This window comes from Temnothorax nylanderi, unplaced genomic scaffold (assembly GCF_030848795.1).
Source record: "Temnothorax nylanderi isolate EJ_2023f unplaced genomic scaffold, tnyl_v1.0 TNYL_tig0815_pilon, whole genome shotgun sequence".
Classification (NCBI taxonomy): Eukaryota; Metazoa; Arthropoda; class Insecta; order Hymenoptera; family Formicidae; genus Temnothorax; species Temnothorax nylanderi.
Window position 1 is genome coordinate 7,568 of NW_027249877.1, and position 16,422 is coordinate 23,989.

At 35.0% G+C, this 16,422-nt stretch overlaps 1 protein-coding gene and 3 long non-coding RNA genes across 7 annotated transcripts; all 4 read left to right on the plus strand.

Moving 5' to 3' along the window:
* The first annotated feature begins 334 nt into the window (after window positions 1–334).
* On the plus strand, window positions 335–880 carry LOC139785499 (huntingtin-like). Its single transcript, XM_071724653.1, has one exon. It carries the CDS (start codon window positions 335–337, stop codon window positions 878–880), a length of 546 nt encoding a protein of 181 aa, XP_071580754.1.
* Window positions 881–7,243: 6,363 nt separating this feature from the next.
* On the plus strand, window positions 7,244–9,494 carry LOC139785494 (uncharacterized). The gene is made up of 5 exons (XR_011721962.1): window positions 7,244–7,258; window positions 7,450–8,813; window positions 8,888–8,986; window positions 9,055–9,181; window positions 9,349–9,494. It is a non-coding gene; the product is annotated as an uncharacterized lncRNA (long non-coding RNA).
* A 183-nt stretch (window positions 9,495–9,677) lies between these two features.
* Window positions 9,678–10,652, plus strand: LOC139785495 (uncharacterized). 2 transcript variants are annotated; one of them, XR_011721964.1, is made up of 3 exons: window positions 9,678–9,798; window positions 9,884–10,118; window positions 10,465–10,652. It is a non-coding gene; the product is annotated as an uncharacterized lncRNA (long non-coding RNA). The 2 variants fall into 2 exon arrangements; XR_011721963.1 differs by having other exon boundaries at window positions 9,884–10,465.
* A 2,121-nt stretch (window positions 10,653–12,773) lies between these two features.
* LOC139785502 (uncharacterized) lies at window positions 12,774–14,723 on the plus strand. 3 transcript variants are annotated; one of them, XR_011721967.1, is made up of 3 exons: window positions 12,774–12,915; window positions 13,201–13,303; window positions 13,922–14,723. It is a non-coding gene; the product is annotated as an uncharacterized lncRNA (long non-coding RNA). The 3 variants fall into 3 exon arrangements; XR_011721966.1 differs by having other exon boundaries at window positions 12,774–13,303; XR_011721968.1 differs by having other exon boundaries at window positions 12,774–13,303; window positions 13,927–14,723.
* Window positions 14,724–16,422: the final 1,699 nt, after the last annotated feature.

Genomic DNA, 16,422 nt, shown 5'->3' on the forward strand with positions numbered 1-16,422 from the left:
GGAGACGTAGAGGAAGAAGGAGTGGAATTCGCCGGCAACAAGAACGATTTATGCAGTTCTTATTATATCAATTGTCATCTGCACACTACAATTGGGGTAGAAGAAATCAAGCCACAGATTCTAAATGCCACTATCGAAACGCTGCTGGCACTCTGCAACGATGAGGAATCCAACGTCAGGATGGTCGCGGACGAGTCTCTCAACAAGATTTATAAGAGCGATGGTCGACAGTAACATCGTTAAGATCCAGATAGAGCTTTACAATGAGATAAAGAGAAACGGACCTGCATGCATACTGAGGGCTGCGCTTTGGAGATTTGACCTGCTGAGTCACATGATACGCCCTTCGAGGAGTAAAGCTTACGTGTCAAATCTGATACCATGTATAGTGATCATCGCGCATCGGTCGGAGGATACTGTGATTGAAACATTATCGCAGTTGTTACCATTAATTTTCAAAGTATTAGGACCATTTATGACAGACAAGGATGTCAAGAATTTACTGAGGGCGTTCTTTGAAAATATCTTCTCTCCTCAAGCAGCTTTTCGTAGGGCAGCAGCTAATATGGTTCTGACAACATCCATAAATTACAGGAAGCCACAGTTCTGTTTAAATTATGTGATGGATTATACGTTAGATATAATAACGTCAGGAAGAAACGCCGACGATCATTCCTCTACTGTTATAGGCGTCTTTGAATGCCTGAGAGTGATTTTACCTTACATATGTAAACCCTCGGAGCCCCAAGATAGCGAGACACAACAGATAGATAACTTGTTACACATTTATGAATTGTGTTTGTACTATACAAAATGGCATTCTGATCATAATGTCATAAATGCAGCTTTAGAGTTATTAGTTACATTCCTTTTTTCCTAATATTTAAATTATAATTTTGTGTTAAAGTAAGATTTATATAAAATTTGCAATTTTTAACGTAGTAAAATTAAGTAAGAAATGAATAACAATTGCTTAATGCTTAAAATAATGTAAGAATATTTTTGTTATTTAATAACTTAAAACATTTTAATACACACGTTGTCTGCCCAGTGAGTTTTATATATCTTACCACAGTACGCCACAGTAAAATTTTCATTATTATAGGTAATTATATAAATAAAATATTATATAATATTATTAAATAAGACTATATCCTCACATGAATACACACACACACACACACACACACTACGTTTACGCGAACGTTACTTCTGTAGTAACTTACGATAATTCCTTCGCGTAAACGGGATTTTGTAGTTAACTTACGATAATTTACTCCGCGTAAACGAGTGAATTATCGTAAGTTACTACAGAAGTAACACTCGCATAAACGTAGTAACATAATACACACACACACACACACACACACACACTATCTGTCACGTATACTATGTTTACGCGAGCGTTTTACTTCCGTAGTAACTTTAATTATACGATAATTTCTCCACGTAATACTTATATATATTTCACTATCTGTCACGACGCGGCAACGGTCACGACTAGCACACACTTTTTTTTTAGGGTTATATCCCTCGGATGAGGGATTTTTTTATAGTGCCTTCAGCCCCACCTTTGGGCTATATGACACTGTGTATATATATGAATGTCCGTGTAACTGTGTGCTTATGTCCGCGATGTATTGAACTCGGTATGCCGTAGGTTCGTTAAGCCCAGTTAAGGAACTGCGCGGATCACTTCTCCCTGCGGCTCATACACTTATCCTTTTCTAGGTTATAAAAAACTGTCACGCACTGTGACAGTGCACGAGTGCACTCTCGTGTCAAAAATGGGAAAGTGACACACCAGCCGCCATTTTTGTCCGACGTGGACGTTTCTTAAATAAAAATGTTCCACATTTGGACTTTGCATCGCAATATCTTCGCTCGTAGGGCACGTAACGGAAAAATAAAGACTCTTATTTATAAATCAAACCCCAAGCTATCGATCAAGCCTACTTAGAAATTGATCCGTTCACTCGTTATTGAGATCTCAAAATCTCGGGTACTCGCAACTCGTGCGTTCGCGTAAAAGAGTCACGGTGCGTCTCGCTTCGCGCGTACTTGGCGCGAGACACTACCGTGTCTCTTGATAATCAAATTAAGTCTCTTTCGCCCACTGGTTGTACTCACATTACAAAAGACATTAAAAATTCTCCGAAAGATGACGGTAATCAAAATGATAGCTACGTGTCATTTATCGTGGATTCTGGTGCAACCGAGCATCTTACGAATTCAAAGGAAATCTTTAGTTCTTTTAAAAATATAGGATCCGGTGTCATTAAATGTGCCAATAAAGATAGCATAGCAGATCTAATTGCTGAAGGCAAAGGCACTGTGAGTTTAATTGCCAATACGGACAGTAAGAAATCACTTAAACTGGATAATACTATTTATACGAAGTCACTTTCCGAAAATTTACTTTCATTACGACGCTTTGCAGAAGCGGGTTTGACAACCTATCTAGACGATAAGTGCGTGAATATTTTTGACCCTAAAACGAATAAAGTATTTGCTACGGGCGTGTACGAGAGTCCCTATTGGTTAATCGAGTTTCAGATCGATAAGAAGCATTTAAAGAAACGACATGATTTGTTTGATGCGATTGCTTTTGACGCGAATACGGTGGAACGAGATTCGGATCAAAATAACGAGATAAAAATTACCGAGTCTAAAGAAACGACAGTCGATAATGAGTGCAAAAATTATGACTCTACAATTAATGATAAACGAATGAGCGAGGATAGCAAGTTGAAGACTGGTGATAATAATATCAGTAAAACTTCGGGTGAAGGGTCCGTAGGGATCACAAATGAAAATAATACAGTCGATAATTATATATTTTCAGATTTTGATACGTTAATTACGAAAAGAAAAATAACTAATTTGGACGATTTGCCGACGGTTGAATTGCTTGAAAGTGATTCCCCTTTAATTAGGTCATATAGCGATTTAATCAAAACAAATAAAGCGATGCTTTGGCACGTACGAATGGGCCACGCGTCAGTCAATTATTTGCGTAAGTTGCAAAAACTATGGAAAAATAACAAGGATCTGCAATCCGTAATTTTTGACGATAGTATACTCGAATGTGAAATATGCGCACTTACTAAACTATCAAAATTGCCTTTTCGAAGCGAAAGCAATAGAGCAATGCGACCGTTACAAATTATACATTCAGACGTGATGGGTAAAATCTCTCCGTCTACTCATCCACATGGGTTTCACTACATTTCTGTATTTATCGATGATTTTTCACGTATGGCTCTAGCGTACCCAATGAAAACGAAGGACGAAACTGGCCACTGTTTGGAACGGTTTATCAAGAGTTCGCGAAACTTACTTGGCAAAGACGAAAAAATCTGCTACCTAAGATCAGATCAAGGAACAGAATACATGGGAGGTTATACAAACAATGTGTTAATTCGCGAAGGAATAGAAAGCCAACCTGCTTGTCCAGATACTCCACAGCATAATGGAATTTCTGAGAGGTTTAATCAAACTTTACAGAAAAGGATAAGATCCATCATGTTTGATTCAAAGCTTCCATCAAATATGTGGGATTTAGCCTTGGGAGCAGCTATTTATGTGTATAATCGAACCCCTCACAAATCAATCGACTTTATAGCCCCTCTTGAAAAGTTTGCGCCAAACTTTCGTTATGATGTAAATCAAATCAAACGATTTGGCTGTTTGGCTTATTGGTCAGTTACGAGAAAACCAGACTCCAAGTTTTCGGCACGAGCAGTACGAGGAGTTCTAGTAGGGTATACTCCTTCCGGATATGTATTTTTGAACCCGGAATCGGGAAAATTTTTCGAATCGAGAAACGTCAGATTTAATGAAAAAATTGTATATGGAGATAAATATGAAAAGGGTTCAATTCAAAACTGGCCATTTCCTGAAACAATTCAGTCGAAAAACGAAGAGTGTATGCGATTTGAAGAAAAAGACGTAGTCAGAGTTGAGAAGAATGACAGTGTGACGTTGGAAACGGAGGGAGAACAAAGAAGGAAACAAGGCAGACCCCGGAAACGGCAGTTAAAACCAGAAGAAGAAAGTACTGATAAAACAATTAAGAAACAAAAAGTAGTACAATCAATGACACGAGAGCCTTATGCTACTCGAAGTCGAAAAATTATTGATACGAGTTTTATTAAGCTTACAGAAGCGACGACAGTTTCGAAGGAATATGAGTTTCCAACTCTAGAGGAAGAATTTGAGAAAACAAAGGACATCTCAGACGATGAAATATTACACTGCCTACACGCAAAAATCAATAACGACCCTCAAACATTTAAACAAGCCATACAGTCTGAAGAGAAAAACGAGTGGATTATGGCAATTAACGATGAGTTGAAATCCATGGAGAAAAATGAAGTATGGTCTTTGGTAGATCGCCCAAAGGTCGGAAATGACGGTAAAAGGCCAAATATTATTGATTCAAAATGGGTGTTTAAACGAAAGAACGACAGTTTTGGAAATGTTAAATACAAAGCAAGGTTAGTAATACGAGGATTTAAAGATACAAACTCATATGACTTGAAAGAAACGTATGCACCAGTTTCTAGACTGACACTTGTACGAACGGTACTGGCATTAATAAATTTTCATGATCTCGATGTATGCCAATTAGACGTAAAGACTGCCTTTCTTAACGGAACGATAGAAGACGATGTGTACATGGAAATTCCAGACGGAATGGAAATTTCAGATGAAATACGAGGGTCTAAAGTGTGCAAACTTAACAAAGCTCTTTATGGGTTACGAATCAGTCCTAAAAGATGGAACAAGAAATTTACCGAGGAGGCAAATGCCTTAGGGTTGGTAAATGACGATTATGATCCTTGCTTGTTTACGTGGAGTTCGGGAAAATCCAGAGTCATTTTACTTATATACGTGGACGATATGTTATTGGCAAGTAACGACAGTAAGAAACTAGTGGAAGTAAAGAACGAATTAATGAAATCATTTGAAATGACTGACCTGGGAGAGCCAAAGAATTTTCTAGGTATGAACATCCAAAGAGATAGGGAAACGAGAGCCATGACGATCACTCAGGAAAAGTATATCGATAAAATCTTGACGAAGTTCGGCTTCGATAATGAGTTCCCACAAAACACTCCTATGATAATACGACAAGTCGCGAATCGTGAAAGACGACAGCGCGAACAAGACGAAGATAACGATTTTAAAGAAGATGTTCTTGATATTCCGTACAGAGAAGCTATTGGTAGCCTTTTATATTTGGCTGGTGCTACGCGCCCAGATATTGCTTATGCAGTGAACGTTCTGAGTAGACATCAAATCGACCCAACTAAAAACGAGTGGAACATGGTTAAAAGGGTATTTAGATATCTGAAAGGTACGAAAACTGTTGGTCTAAAATACTTAGGACGACGGAACGACTTGTTAGCTTATTCTGATGCTAGTTTTGCCGATTGCAAATCATCAATTTCTACTTGTGGCTTTATAATACGACTTTTTGGAGATACAATATCTTGGGCGCGCGAATAAACAAAGTTATGTTGCCCTTTCTACCTGTGAAGCTGAGTACGTGGCAATGAGCCAAGCTTGCCAGGAAATAATTGCCATTAACAAATCTATAATGCGCATATCTAATAGCAGTTTACTCCCTGCTATACTTCGATGCGACAATAAAGCGGCAACTATTTGTGCACAGACTAGTGGCGGAAATAGATTGAGACACATGACAGACATACACCAGGACTATGTAAAAGAATGTGTTAAATACGACCGTATTGTTATTGAATGGGTTTCAACGAAAAATCAATGGGCTGACATAATGACGAAACCTTTGTGTTCTGAAATCCATGCTCAATTACGAAATAAAATCTTAAATTACGATTGTTTTGAATAGACTGATTAATTATAAATTATGATTGTTCGATCAGATGAATTAAATATATGACTGTATAAATACTAAAGAAAAGGATGATATAATAACGACTGGTTATTGTAATTTTTGAAATTTTAGGAAGCCGATAAATCAAAGGTAACGACGGAATGAACGAGAAGAAGACAGTATGAACAAAGTAGTTTATAACAGCAAAATGACTGGAAATTTAAGGATAACGATAAAGTTCTAAGAAAAAGCGTAGTTTAAGTTTACTCGAATGAAACAAGTTGATATCACATTATATAATTTTATATGTTAACGCCAAAGATTATATTGTTCTGTAACCTAGATTAAGCTACATATTGATATATATCTATATAGTTTTGTAGTAAAAGACGTTATGAGACCAAGTTTGAGTCATAAAGAACATACCAGAGTCAAACTCGGGAGGGAGTGTTGGAATATTTGAATTTTACGCCATTTATTATAAGCTCGCTTGACTCCAGTATTCTTCCTCCTTCTTCTTCTTCCGCTTTCTCTGCGGGGTATCCTTCAGTTGTCTGATGGCTGACGAGGTGTACAGATCGAAGTGTGTGATCAATAAATCGAAACCTTTTCCGAAGACGAAATACCGAGTTTTGGATTTTCTACTCCTTCATCAAACAATAATGTCAACACAATCAGTTATTACTTTAAGTAATTAATAATTAATTATAAAATATATTTTGTAGCTACATCTTGTGTACATATGGCTTATTCGCGTGTATACATTTCCTTTGTTTAATATTAATCTTACTTAATTAAAGCATTTTGATTTTTGTATTACTACTAAAGACGTCAAATTATGATTCAGGTATTGAAAATAACTTCGAGGAAATAGAAATAAAAGTAAATTGGTCTTTATATCGGAAAAGTAAAATTGGAGAAATATTAATATGTTTTTCCGCTTACACAAATACCGGAAAAATATTTAGCACAAAGTTAGACGCCAGCACAATACCCGTTATTCACGGCTTAAAATTGCTAAGCATGTGTTCGATAATCATGTTCCATAGTGTATATTATACATTTAATTCTCTCGGTAAGTAATTTATAATAAATCTCTAGAATAGACATTTTTAGCTCTTTTGTTTTTTTACTCTTTACGCATAACGAAAATTGCTTTGTATTGACAGACAATAAAGTATGGCTGTGGAAGTTCATTGACAGTTATAAATACATTGGATTTATAGCAGTTGACATGGGATTCATAGCAGTTGATATATTTTCTTTTTCAAGCGCATGTTTAATGACATTGAATTATATGTATTTACAAGTTAAAAGGAACGAAGTACCAAAGCCGATTGGTCGCGGAGAAAAATTAATTGAATTCTTTGTTCACGTAATAAAAAGATATATTCGGTAAGTTTTTATTATATGATGATATGTTTGAAGAACACAAAAAACAATACAAACAATATAATAAAATTATTGTAGTAATAATTAAAATAAGAGAATATGTTACAAAGAAATTTGAATATTGATTTCAATGTAAGCTAAATACTAACTCTCTTTTTTTCATACGCGTCTGTAATAAAATTTTTCTTTTTAAGGCTGACACCGACTTACGTGACGGTGATAGAAATAGCGGATTTAAGCTCGGCTTGGTTTAATAAAACATCGCAATCTTACATGTACGAAAGGTCGCACGAAACTTGTGCGAAATATTGGTGGAGAAATCGTTTGTACATACATAATTTCTTTGGAATGGATGAAATGGTACGAACACGTTTGATTAAGATCAATTTGAAATTATACTTGGAGACGCATAAAACTTTTCTAAAATTTTTATTGCATTGCAGTGCATCCCTGGCGAAAATAAGAAGCCTTATAGAGCGTTGACAAACGTTTGGTGAGGGTTTTCTGAGCGTTTATATGCTTTCAAACGTTGTAAGAACACTTACACAACGCTGTTGGGTTGTAAACGCTTTCGGAACGCTTATCAAACGCTGTATAAAACGTTTCGTGAAAATTCTGTAATGCTAAGCCAACGCTTTTCAGAGAACGCTTAGTGAACGCTGATACAACTTCGTATAGAGAGTTTGCTGTCAGACTTTACAAACGTTTATCAAACGCTTTTCCCAACGCCGTAAGACAAGCGTTTTCCCTTTGCTCAGCAAATGCTCTTCTAATGCGGCGAATTGTAGGGCGTTTGTGCAAACGGTTTGAGAACGCTTAAGAAACGCTTTATCCGGCGCCGTAAGACAAGCGTTTTCCTTCCGTTCAACAAACGTTCTTCTAACAATGCCGCTAGGCGGCGCATCTTTCTCGCATTTAAAATACATCCAGCCGCGTATATAAGCAGACCCTCTGCGAGGCGAAAAGCAGATTTTAACATTTAACGCTCTTTCCGCCTTTTCTTCTAACGACAAGAGTAAACGCCTGTTAAACGCTCAATAGAGGGTGCACGCAGTTTCCAATGATGAAAGCAAACGCTTTCGACTTATTAACAGAGGATCTCTAAATGTTTTAGGCCCGGTCTACAATGGATGTATTGTAGGTCGTAAGTCGTAAGAATTGGCCAATCACAGTTAATTATTCTTCGACCGCAAGAAGAACCCTAAAGCGATGCAATTTCCGCTTTTTAAACGCTTTTCAAACGGATTACTGGCCGTTTTCAAACGCTCAACAAACTCCCGTAAACGCTGTGCAAACGCTGTGAAAATGCTGTGCAAACTTTCAAAACGCTTTACAAACGTCTTTCAAACGCTAAAGCGTTGCAATTTCTGCTTTTTAAACGTTTTACTGACCAATTCTAAACGCTCAACAAACTCCTGCAAACGCTCACGTAAACGCTTAACAAACGCTTATGAAACTTTCTATTTTCGCCAGGGATGAGTTGGAGTTGGTATCTATCCAATGATATGCAATTCTATGTAATCGCTATGGCGTTGTTTTTCATTTTCTCGACTATAAGGTATGTTAATTAACCAACTATTATAGTTAATGTCTTCTTCGAGTATACTTGAATAAATATATTATAAATTTCAGATACTTCTATGCCGCTGTTACGATATTGAGTGCACTTTTAATTATAGGCTCGGTTATTCTTAACGGTTATATTTCACACGTTTACGAATATATCGCGACGTAAGTTACTAAAGTATTTTACTTATTGAGAAATCAAGTTAAGAGGATGCTCTTTCTTATTGTTACAGATTTGATGAACAGAACAATCTTGCAGATATCTTTTATATCCCACCATGGATGAGAATGAATCCATTTATTATTGGGATAATTACGGGTTGCATTTTACATTTAAAGAATAATTTTGTTTTGAAAAAGGTAAAGTATATATTTTTGTTTTATATAACATATTGAAAATAAATAGTCATTAAAATATTTATGGAATATATAAACTTATTCTATAGAAACTAACTAGTTTCATATAAATTAATTATATAGTATCGCATAAATGAAAATGTATTATATTAATTTGACATACATTTCAGAAACATATAATTTTGTGTTGGTGCCTGGCTATTCTTTGCAAAGTATTCGTACTATTTTTGTCTTACTATCGATACAGATCCGTTCTAGCTACTTCTATTTATGTAGCACTGAACAGAACACTTTGGGGCACATGTATTGCATGTGTTGTAATAGCATGTTCCACTAAACACGGAAGTTTGTTTATTCATTAATACATAAATACATCTTATAAAAATCGGCATATTTTTAATATATTAGTGATATATTTTAAATATTGTCATAGTTTAAAAACATCATTTTTATCATTGTATGCTTGCTTTGTTATAGGCATCGTTAATCAGTTACTCTCATTTAAGGGCGGGATTCCTCTTAGCAGGCTCACATACTGCGCTTATCTTTTAAATCCGATCATCATACAAGCGATTCATTTATATGGTGAAACGTCGATTCATTTTGAATTACTGTCCTTTGTAAGTATACATATATTTGAAATTTCAGCATTAATAGAGGAATATCGTGAAAAATGCATTAATTTTTTTTAACTTATGGTTCCAGATTATTATGACTTTGGGATACATTATAATCACTTACCTTTGTTCCTATGTATTATCTTTGATGTTCGAGATGCCCTACATTTCGTTAATGAAAATGTTTATTAAGTACCGCAATAAGCCATATAGAAAGAAAATGGAATCTTGTATACAAACCACATACCTTTAATGATTTAATGTTATACAATACGTGCCAATAGTTTTAGGACGATTGAATAATATAGACTACAAGATCCGAGGTAAAGTAAAACTGATTATTAAGGATGTATATCGCTTAAGTCAAAATAGAGGGATAAAGGTGAAATTTATAGAGATTGTGCACTTATATATCCCAAAAACCTGTGTTTTTGCGATCGATTGTCTGACCCGTTTAAAAGTTATTAACTTTTAAATTTCGTATGAGTTCTTATGGAGATTGACAGATTATCAAATATATGCATTCAGAATATAAAGAAAAAATAGAGAACAATTCTTGAAAAAATTACTATGTATAGAGGATACATTGGCACAGATTCTCAATAAATTTCACGATGATTCACTGACTAGTTTCTGAGAAAAGAAATAAAAACTGCAGCACTCTCACAGATCTTGGCGTTCGACCCTAAAAACACGGCAACGTCGCACTGCGACGTCTCAGTCGCACGGTGGTGTGGACCACGGTGTGGACGCACGGGGACCACGTCTCAGAGGTGGTGTGGAAAATAGTCAAAAGATGCACTGTCTGTATGTTTGAATAAATGTTATAAATAATATGAATAAATTTTTTAAAAACATTTTTCGAGTTGAAATGAGGCGACGAGTACAACGAATATAACATGTTTAGACGTAGAACTACGTCTTTGTCGACAGTAAGGAGGGGTATAAGGGGGGTAAATCTAGGCACAGCCTGCAACGAATGCAACGAAAATATGTCACACTTTGAACGTTTGTATCTTCGAAACTAATAATCGTAGAGTAATCATTGACATCTCATTTTAAAGCTTAAGAAGTCCCATTTATGATAAATCCAGCCTGAACTCTCTATTTCTTCTCGTTTAGATATAGTAGCGTTAGAAAGTTTAGCTAAATTTCTCGTTGATGCAACGAAAACATGTCACACTTTGAACGTTTATATCTTCGAAACTAATAATCGTAGACTAATAACTGACATCTCATTTTAAAGCTTAAGAAGTCCCATTTATGATGAAGAGAGAGAGAGAGAGAGAGAGAGAGAGGGAGAGGGAGAGAGAGAGAGAGAGAAAGAGAGAGAGAGAGAGAGAGAGAGAGAGAGAGAGAGAGAGAGAGAGAGAGAGAGAGAGAGAGAGAGAGAGAGAGAGAGAGAGAGGAGAGAGAGAGGAGAGAGAGAGAGAGAGAGAGAGAGAGAGAGAGAGAGAGAGAGAGAGAGAGAGAGAGAGGGAGAGAGAGAGAGAGAGAGAGAGGAGAGGGAGGAGAGAGAGAGAGAGAGAGAGAGAGAGAGAGAGAGAGAGAGAGAGAGAGAGAGAGAGAGAGAGAGAGAGAGAGAGAGAGAGAGAGAGAGAGAGAGAGAGAGAGAGAGAGAGAGAGAGAGAGAGAGAGAGAAGAGAGAGAGAGAGAGGCTGAGAAACGCGGACATACCTTGAGCGTATATAAATTTCCACCCCGTGCGCTTATTTACGCGCGTCGTGAATATGCATTTGTCTCAAGATGCGGTAATGAACCCGAGGGAGCACACAGGCGGCTAGTTAAGCAACTAATTAAAACGCCGTCGCGAAATTGATCGTCCGCAGATTATTATTTCAGCGGCCGCGGAGCAGAAATGATTAATACACTCCGCACGCATAAGCTACGAAGCTCAACAAATGACGCGAACGTACTCTCTCATACAAGTTGTGGTAAATATGCATAATAGGGGACCCAGCCCCAATGACCTTGACCTTGACATATGTTGTCAAGGTCACCCTCCTGAGTGACCTACAGAAAGTTTTAGCCGTCGCTCGTTTTTTATTAAAAAGTTATTAACAAAAAAAGTTTAAAAAATATAGTAGTTATTTTGAGTATTAAAAGGTATAAATGACTAATAAATATGTCGAAATAGTTCACACATACACTTTCCTACATTCTCACTAACCTACATAGGTTAGATGACGCGCTTTAAACACTTAAATACTTTTAAAGCGCGTCATCTAACCTATGTATTTTTTAAAATATCCTACCTACATAGGTTAGATGACGCGCTTTAAACACTTAAATACTTTTAAAGCGCGTCATCTAACCTATGTAAGTTAGTGACGCGCTTTAAACAGTTAAATTTCATGGCAGAGAATAGTTAGTATATTGAAAAGTATATATCTCTACTTTAACAAAAAGACTGTTCATTGTATCAACGATTATCTGCTTTAAATGACTTTTCTTTGTTCATACGTGTACTATTTTTACATACACTTACAATTAGTCATTTATGCCTTTCAATATACTCAAAATAACTACTATATTTTTGAAACTTTTTTTGTTAATAACTGTTTAATAAAAAACGAGCGACGGCTAAAACTTTTTGTAGGTCACTCAGGAGGGTGACCTTGACGACATATGTCAAGGTCAAGGTCATTGGGGCTGGGTCCCCTATAATGCATATTTACCACAAAGAGAACATCTGAACGAGTAAAAACTAAAGAAAGTATAGCCAAAGACATAAGACAAATAAATTATTTTATTAAATTTATTTTCATTCAATTCCAGAGTTAACAGCGTTTATTTAACTGGCTGTAAAATTGTATCCGGATTGTAACTACGATCGTTAAATTGATGTTACAATGAAATCGTAAACGCTACCGTCGTTCAGCAGTTAAGTGCTCCCGCATAAAATTGATAGTTCCGATATCGGCAGCTCTTTTTCACAGCCGCATATTGAAATGATAACGCGCGTTATCTGTCAGTTAAATTGGTCGGTTGCTTCTATCTCGACGTATTAAATCAAAATTGTGTCCATGGGTAATACGGGTCCTAACGAAAACGCTATTTCGGAGGAGACCTCGACGAATACGTCGAGCTGACGTCCTTAAGCAAGAGTGAAATTCGTCAGTGCGTGAATATATTCGATTCATATATATGTCAATGAAACACATCACATCAACGGGCAATTTGGAAAGCATTCTGAAAGTGATTAGAAAGTGTATCGAAAACCTCAGTAATCCTTTTGCAGAACACTTCTTAATAAGACACGATCCTTTTCATAAATACAATCATAAGAATAATATCGTTTTCACGGCTCCTATTTTCTGTGTTCTACTTATGTCTGATGAATAAGTATAACTCGCAATTAATTTACTGTAATGTATTTTTAATTAATTAATTTATCATTGACAGGATTTATAAACTTCTCGATGATTTGGAGCCAGGCGTCCTTAAACAAAATCTTCGTTATCGTTTTTCTACGGAGCAAATCAACAAAATCCTTCCGCAGATTCGCGTAAGCTCTGAATTTCACTACTATTTTATTATTACTACTTGATATGCGGAACACATTTCTGTAGTTTTTGAAGGATTATTTTATAACTGAATTAAAATCGCGTTTTGGAAGAACGGTGTTAAAAAGTTCCAATAGCAAAGAGCATTGGATTATTGGATTATCACCGGTACACAACACGTTTTCGTTAGCTCTAAACATCGCGTATATTGCGCAGCAATAAATCCTTCTTAAGCGATGGTAAGCTGTTACCATTTTTTTCCTGCGAGCTAGAAATTTCGTTATTTACACGAGGCGATGATTAACTGCGATACGAAGAACGAAACATTGTGTTCTTCAAATATTATACAGGATATCTCAAGTCTCTAGATGGCCATCCTTATTGAGAGAGAGATCAACATTAATTATAATTCAGATTTAATTTAAATAACCATTTCAAAATTCATATATTACAATATATTTCTTGATTGTATTTAACAAGCAGGAAAGAAAGTAAGTGTGAATCCAAAATTCTTAAGTGACGAAAAAGTGTGACGCAAATGTTCTTATTTCTTAATGCAATTCATTCATTCTTCGAGGAAGACAAAGGATCATAAAACACAAAGCGTGTGATATTTTCAGCGCAGTCCATTCCGTGATCGCGTATTCTCGAGACGGGACGGATATTTGAGCTTCGAGGATACCCTCGACCTCTGCTCGGCGACCTCTTCTCCGCGAATTGTCCGCGGGGCATTCGGGCTGCATGGGCTTGTGAAATTTTCGGTAAGCTCGCGGATACAATTGAATCTACATCCGCGGGTTTTTGTGTGCGCGGAATTCTAACTTTCGTCCCGGTAAATATTTGTCATCCGCCAATCCTACACGCTTTATTACATATCCGCGAACAAAGCCTTAGTTGTCAAAAATACAGTTACAAAACTCCGTTGTTTGCTAACAGCCAGTGACATGAAGTAGAACACAATAACAAAATGTTTTTTTTGCAACCTAATTTTATAGTGTTTTAGCCTATCAAATGCGTCAAATTTAATTCTGTAATGTAAATATTATATTACTCACCTCTTATCGAAACTACCAGCAAAATTACAGTGAATAAGCAGAAAATCTTGCAGAGCGCAGTGTCTTCACATGGACGGCCGGAACGAACTGACAGCGCATTCGCAGGGGGTATTCCGTGTTAGTCTATGATATTAAGATCATTGTAGGCGTGTAATACAAATAGTTATTGAGTTAAACAGTGGCGCGGAATTGTCAACCGCGCGGTAATATCCAACTCTCCCCTAATATTATATGATAGAAATCAGGAATCATATTACATTATTTCAAGTATATGTATTGCAAATTAAATTGTAAAACATGGATGTACTGAATAATATTTTAAAAACACTTTAAAAATTCATAATAAATAAAATAATAACAAATTTAACTTACAGTAATATTTACCTTAAAATTTACTTATCCCTGTGAAAAAACCTTAGAATTATGAAAAGTAAATTTAGGCATTTTTAACTTTAAAATTGTCGAAATTTACTTTTCATAATTTTAAGGTTCCTTTTACATTCTTGTTTGAAGTAAGTTGCCTTATAGTTATAAGATTACCTTAAATAATAGTTTTAAAGTGTCCAAATTTACCTTTAATTTTTTTTAAGTTTTTCTTTAAAGTAAGTTTTAAGATTTTTTTTAAATATTTCTAAGTTAAATTTTCCCAAGGGATAACAGACATATACCATTCACATACAATGTAAAATGAATAAGTAAGAAAAAATAGATTACTTGTCGTACTACACGTTTTTATGTCTTTAGCAGATAATCAACATCTATTTGTATTAAACATGGGAGAATTTATGTATAACGTATGCATAACGCGAGAGAATGGTACAATTACAACACTAATTGGTGTAACGGGAAGTTAATCGAAGATTTCCCAATCAACAAACAATATTTTTAAAAAGATTTTTAGATGTGTTTGAAACACATTTTTAATGATTACAAAAACGTTAAAAATAATAAGTTCCTACATTCCTTTTTATTTATTAAAAAAACGTTTATTTTAACATTTATTTTTAAAAAATTTTGGAAAAACGTTTTTAAATATTTGATGAACAATTATTTTAACATTTTAGACAAATGTCTTTTAATCTTTGAGAAACGGTTATTTATATGAAAAAATTTTAATGAAACATATATATATAATTTTTTTTTTAATTATTGTGTTACATTTGAAAGGTTTTTTAATAGTTGGAAAACATATATCTTACTGATGAAAAAGGAGCTGAACATGACCTTCTACAAAGAATATTAGAAGTATTTATGTAACAGTTTTTATTTGTTATTGTTTGGCTTTTTTATACTGAGAGAACACGATTTGCATTTAATGGTTTGTGATAATTACTTAATGCGAGTTATGCAAATTTGCGAACTTCATATCTTTCTTATCGGTTTCTGTTGTTAAATAACTTTATCACACTGAAAATAACCTAATAAATCAAAACATTTGTTAAATTTTAATTTTAATAAAATATAGCGACACGAAGCAGTATGCGATTTTTATACGCGGTTTTTCTTTTACGCAGTTTTTTTACACGGCAAATAATTCCTCCGTTTACGCGGTGCTTTTTATATGCGGGCAGAAAATGTATCTTTCTATTGTATTTATTAAACTTATTATATGTATATCAGTAAGCTAAATCTTCTTACTCCGCTTACTCGATCGTACTTATTACGATAATCTGACTTCTTTTAAAATTTATTTTACATGAACTATTTATTTAAATAATGTAGAAAAAATATTTATATGACATTTACTTAATATCTATTTTGTATTAATTATTTAAAATAATTATTTGTTAAAAAATTTACTTAATAGTTATTTAACATCACTTGAATATTTATTAATTTGTGGAGAGCACAAAGCTTATTTACACGCGAGTCTCAGCCGCGTAAAAAAATGCCACGTGGAACGAATATTCCGTGTAAATCGAGTAAGTGTATATATAGAATCTGCGTATCTATGTTCAGAATGTATAAGAATATATTAGAATGTTTATAGATGAATATCATTAAATTGACCGGAAAAGACGAAGGTTATCGCATATAAAAAAATCAGCGTATTATTAGTCATAATG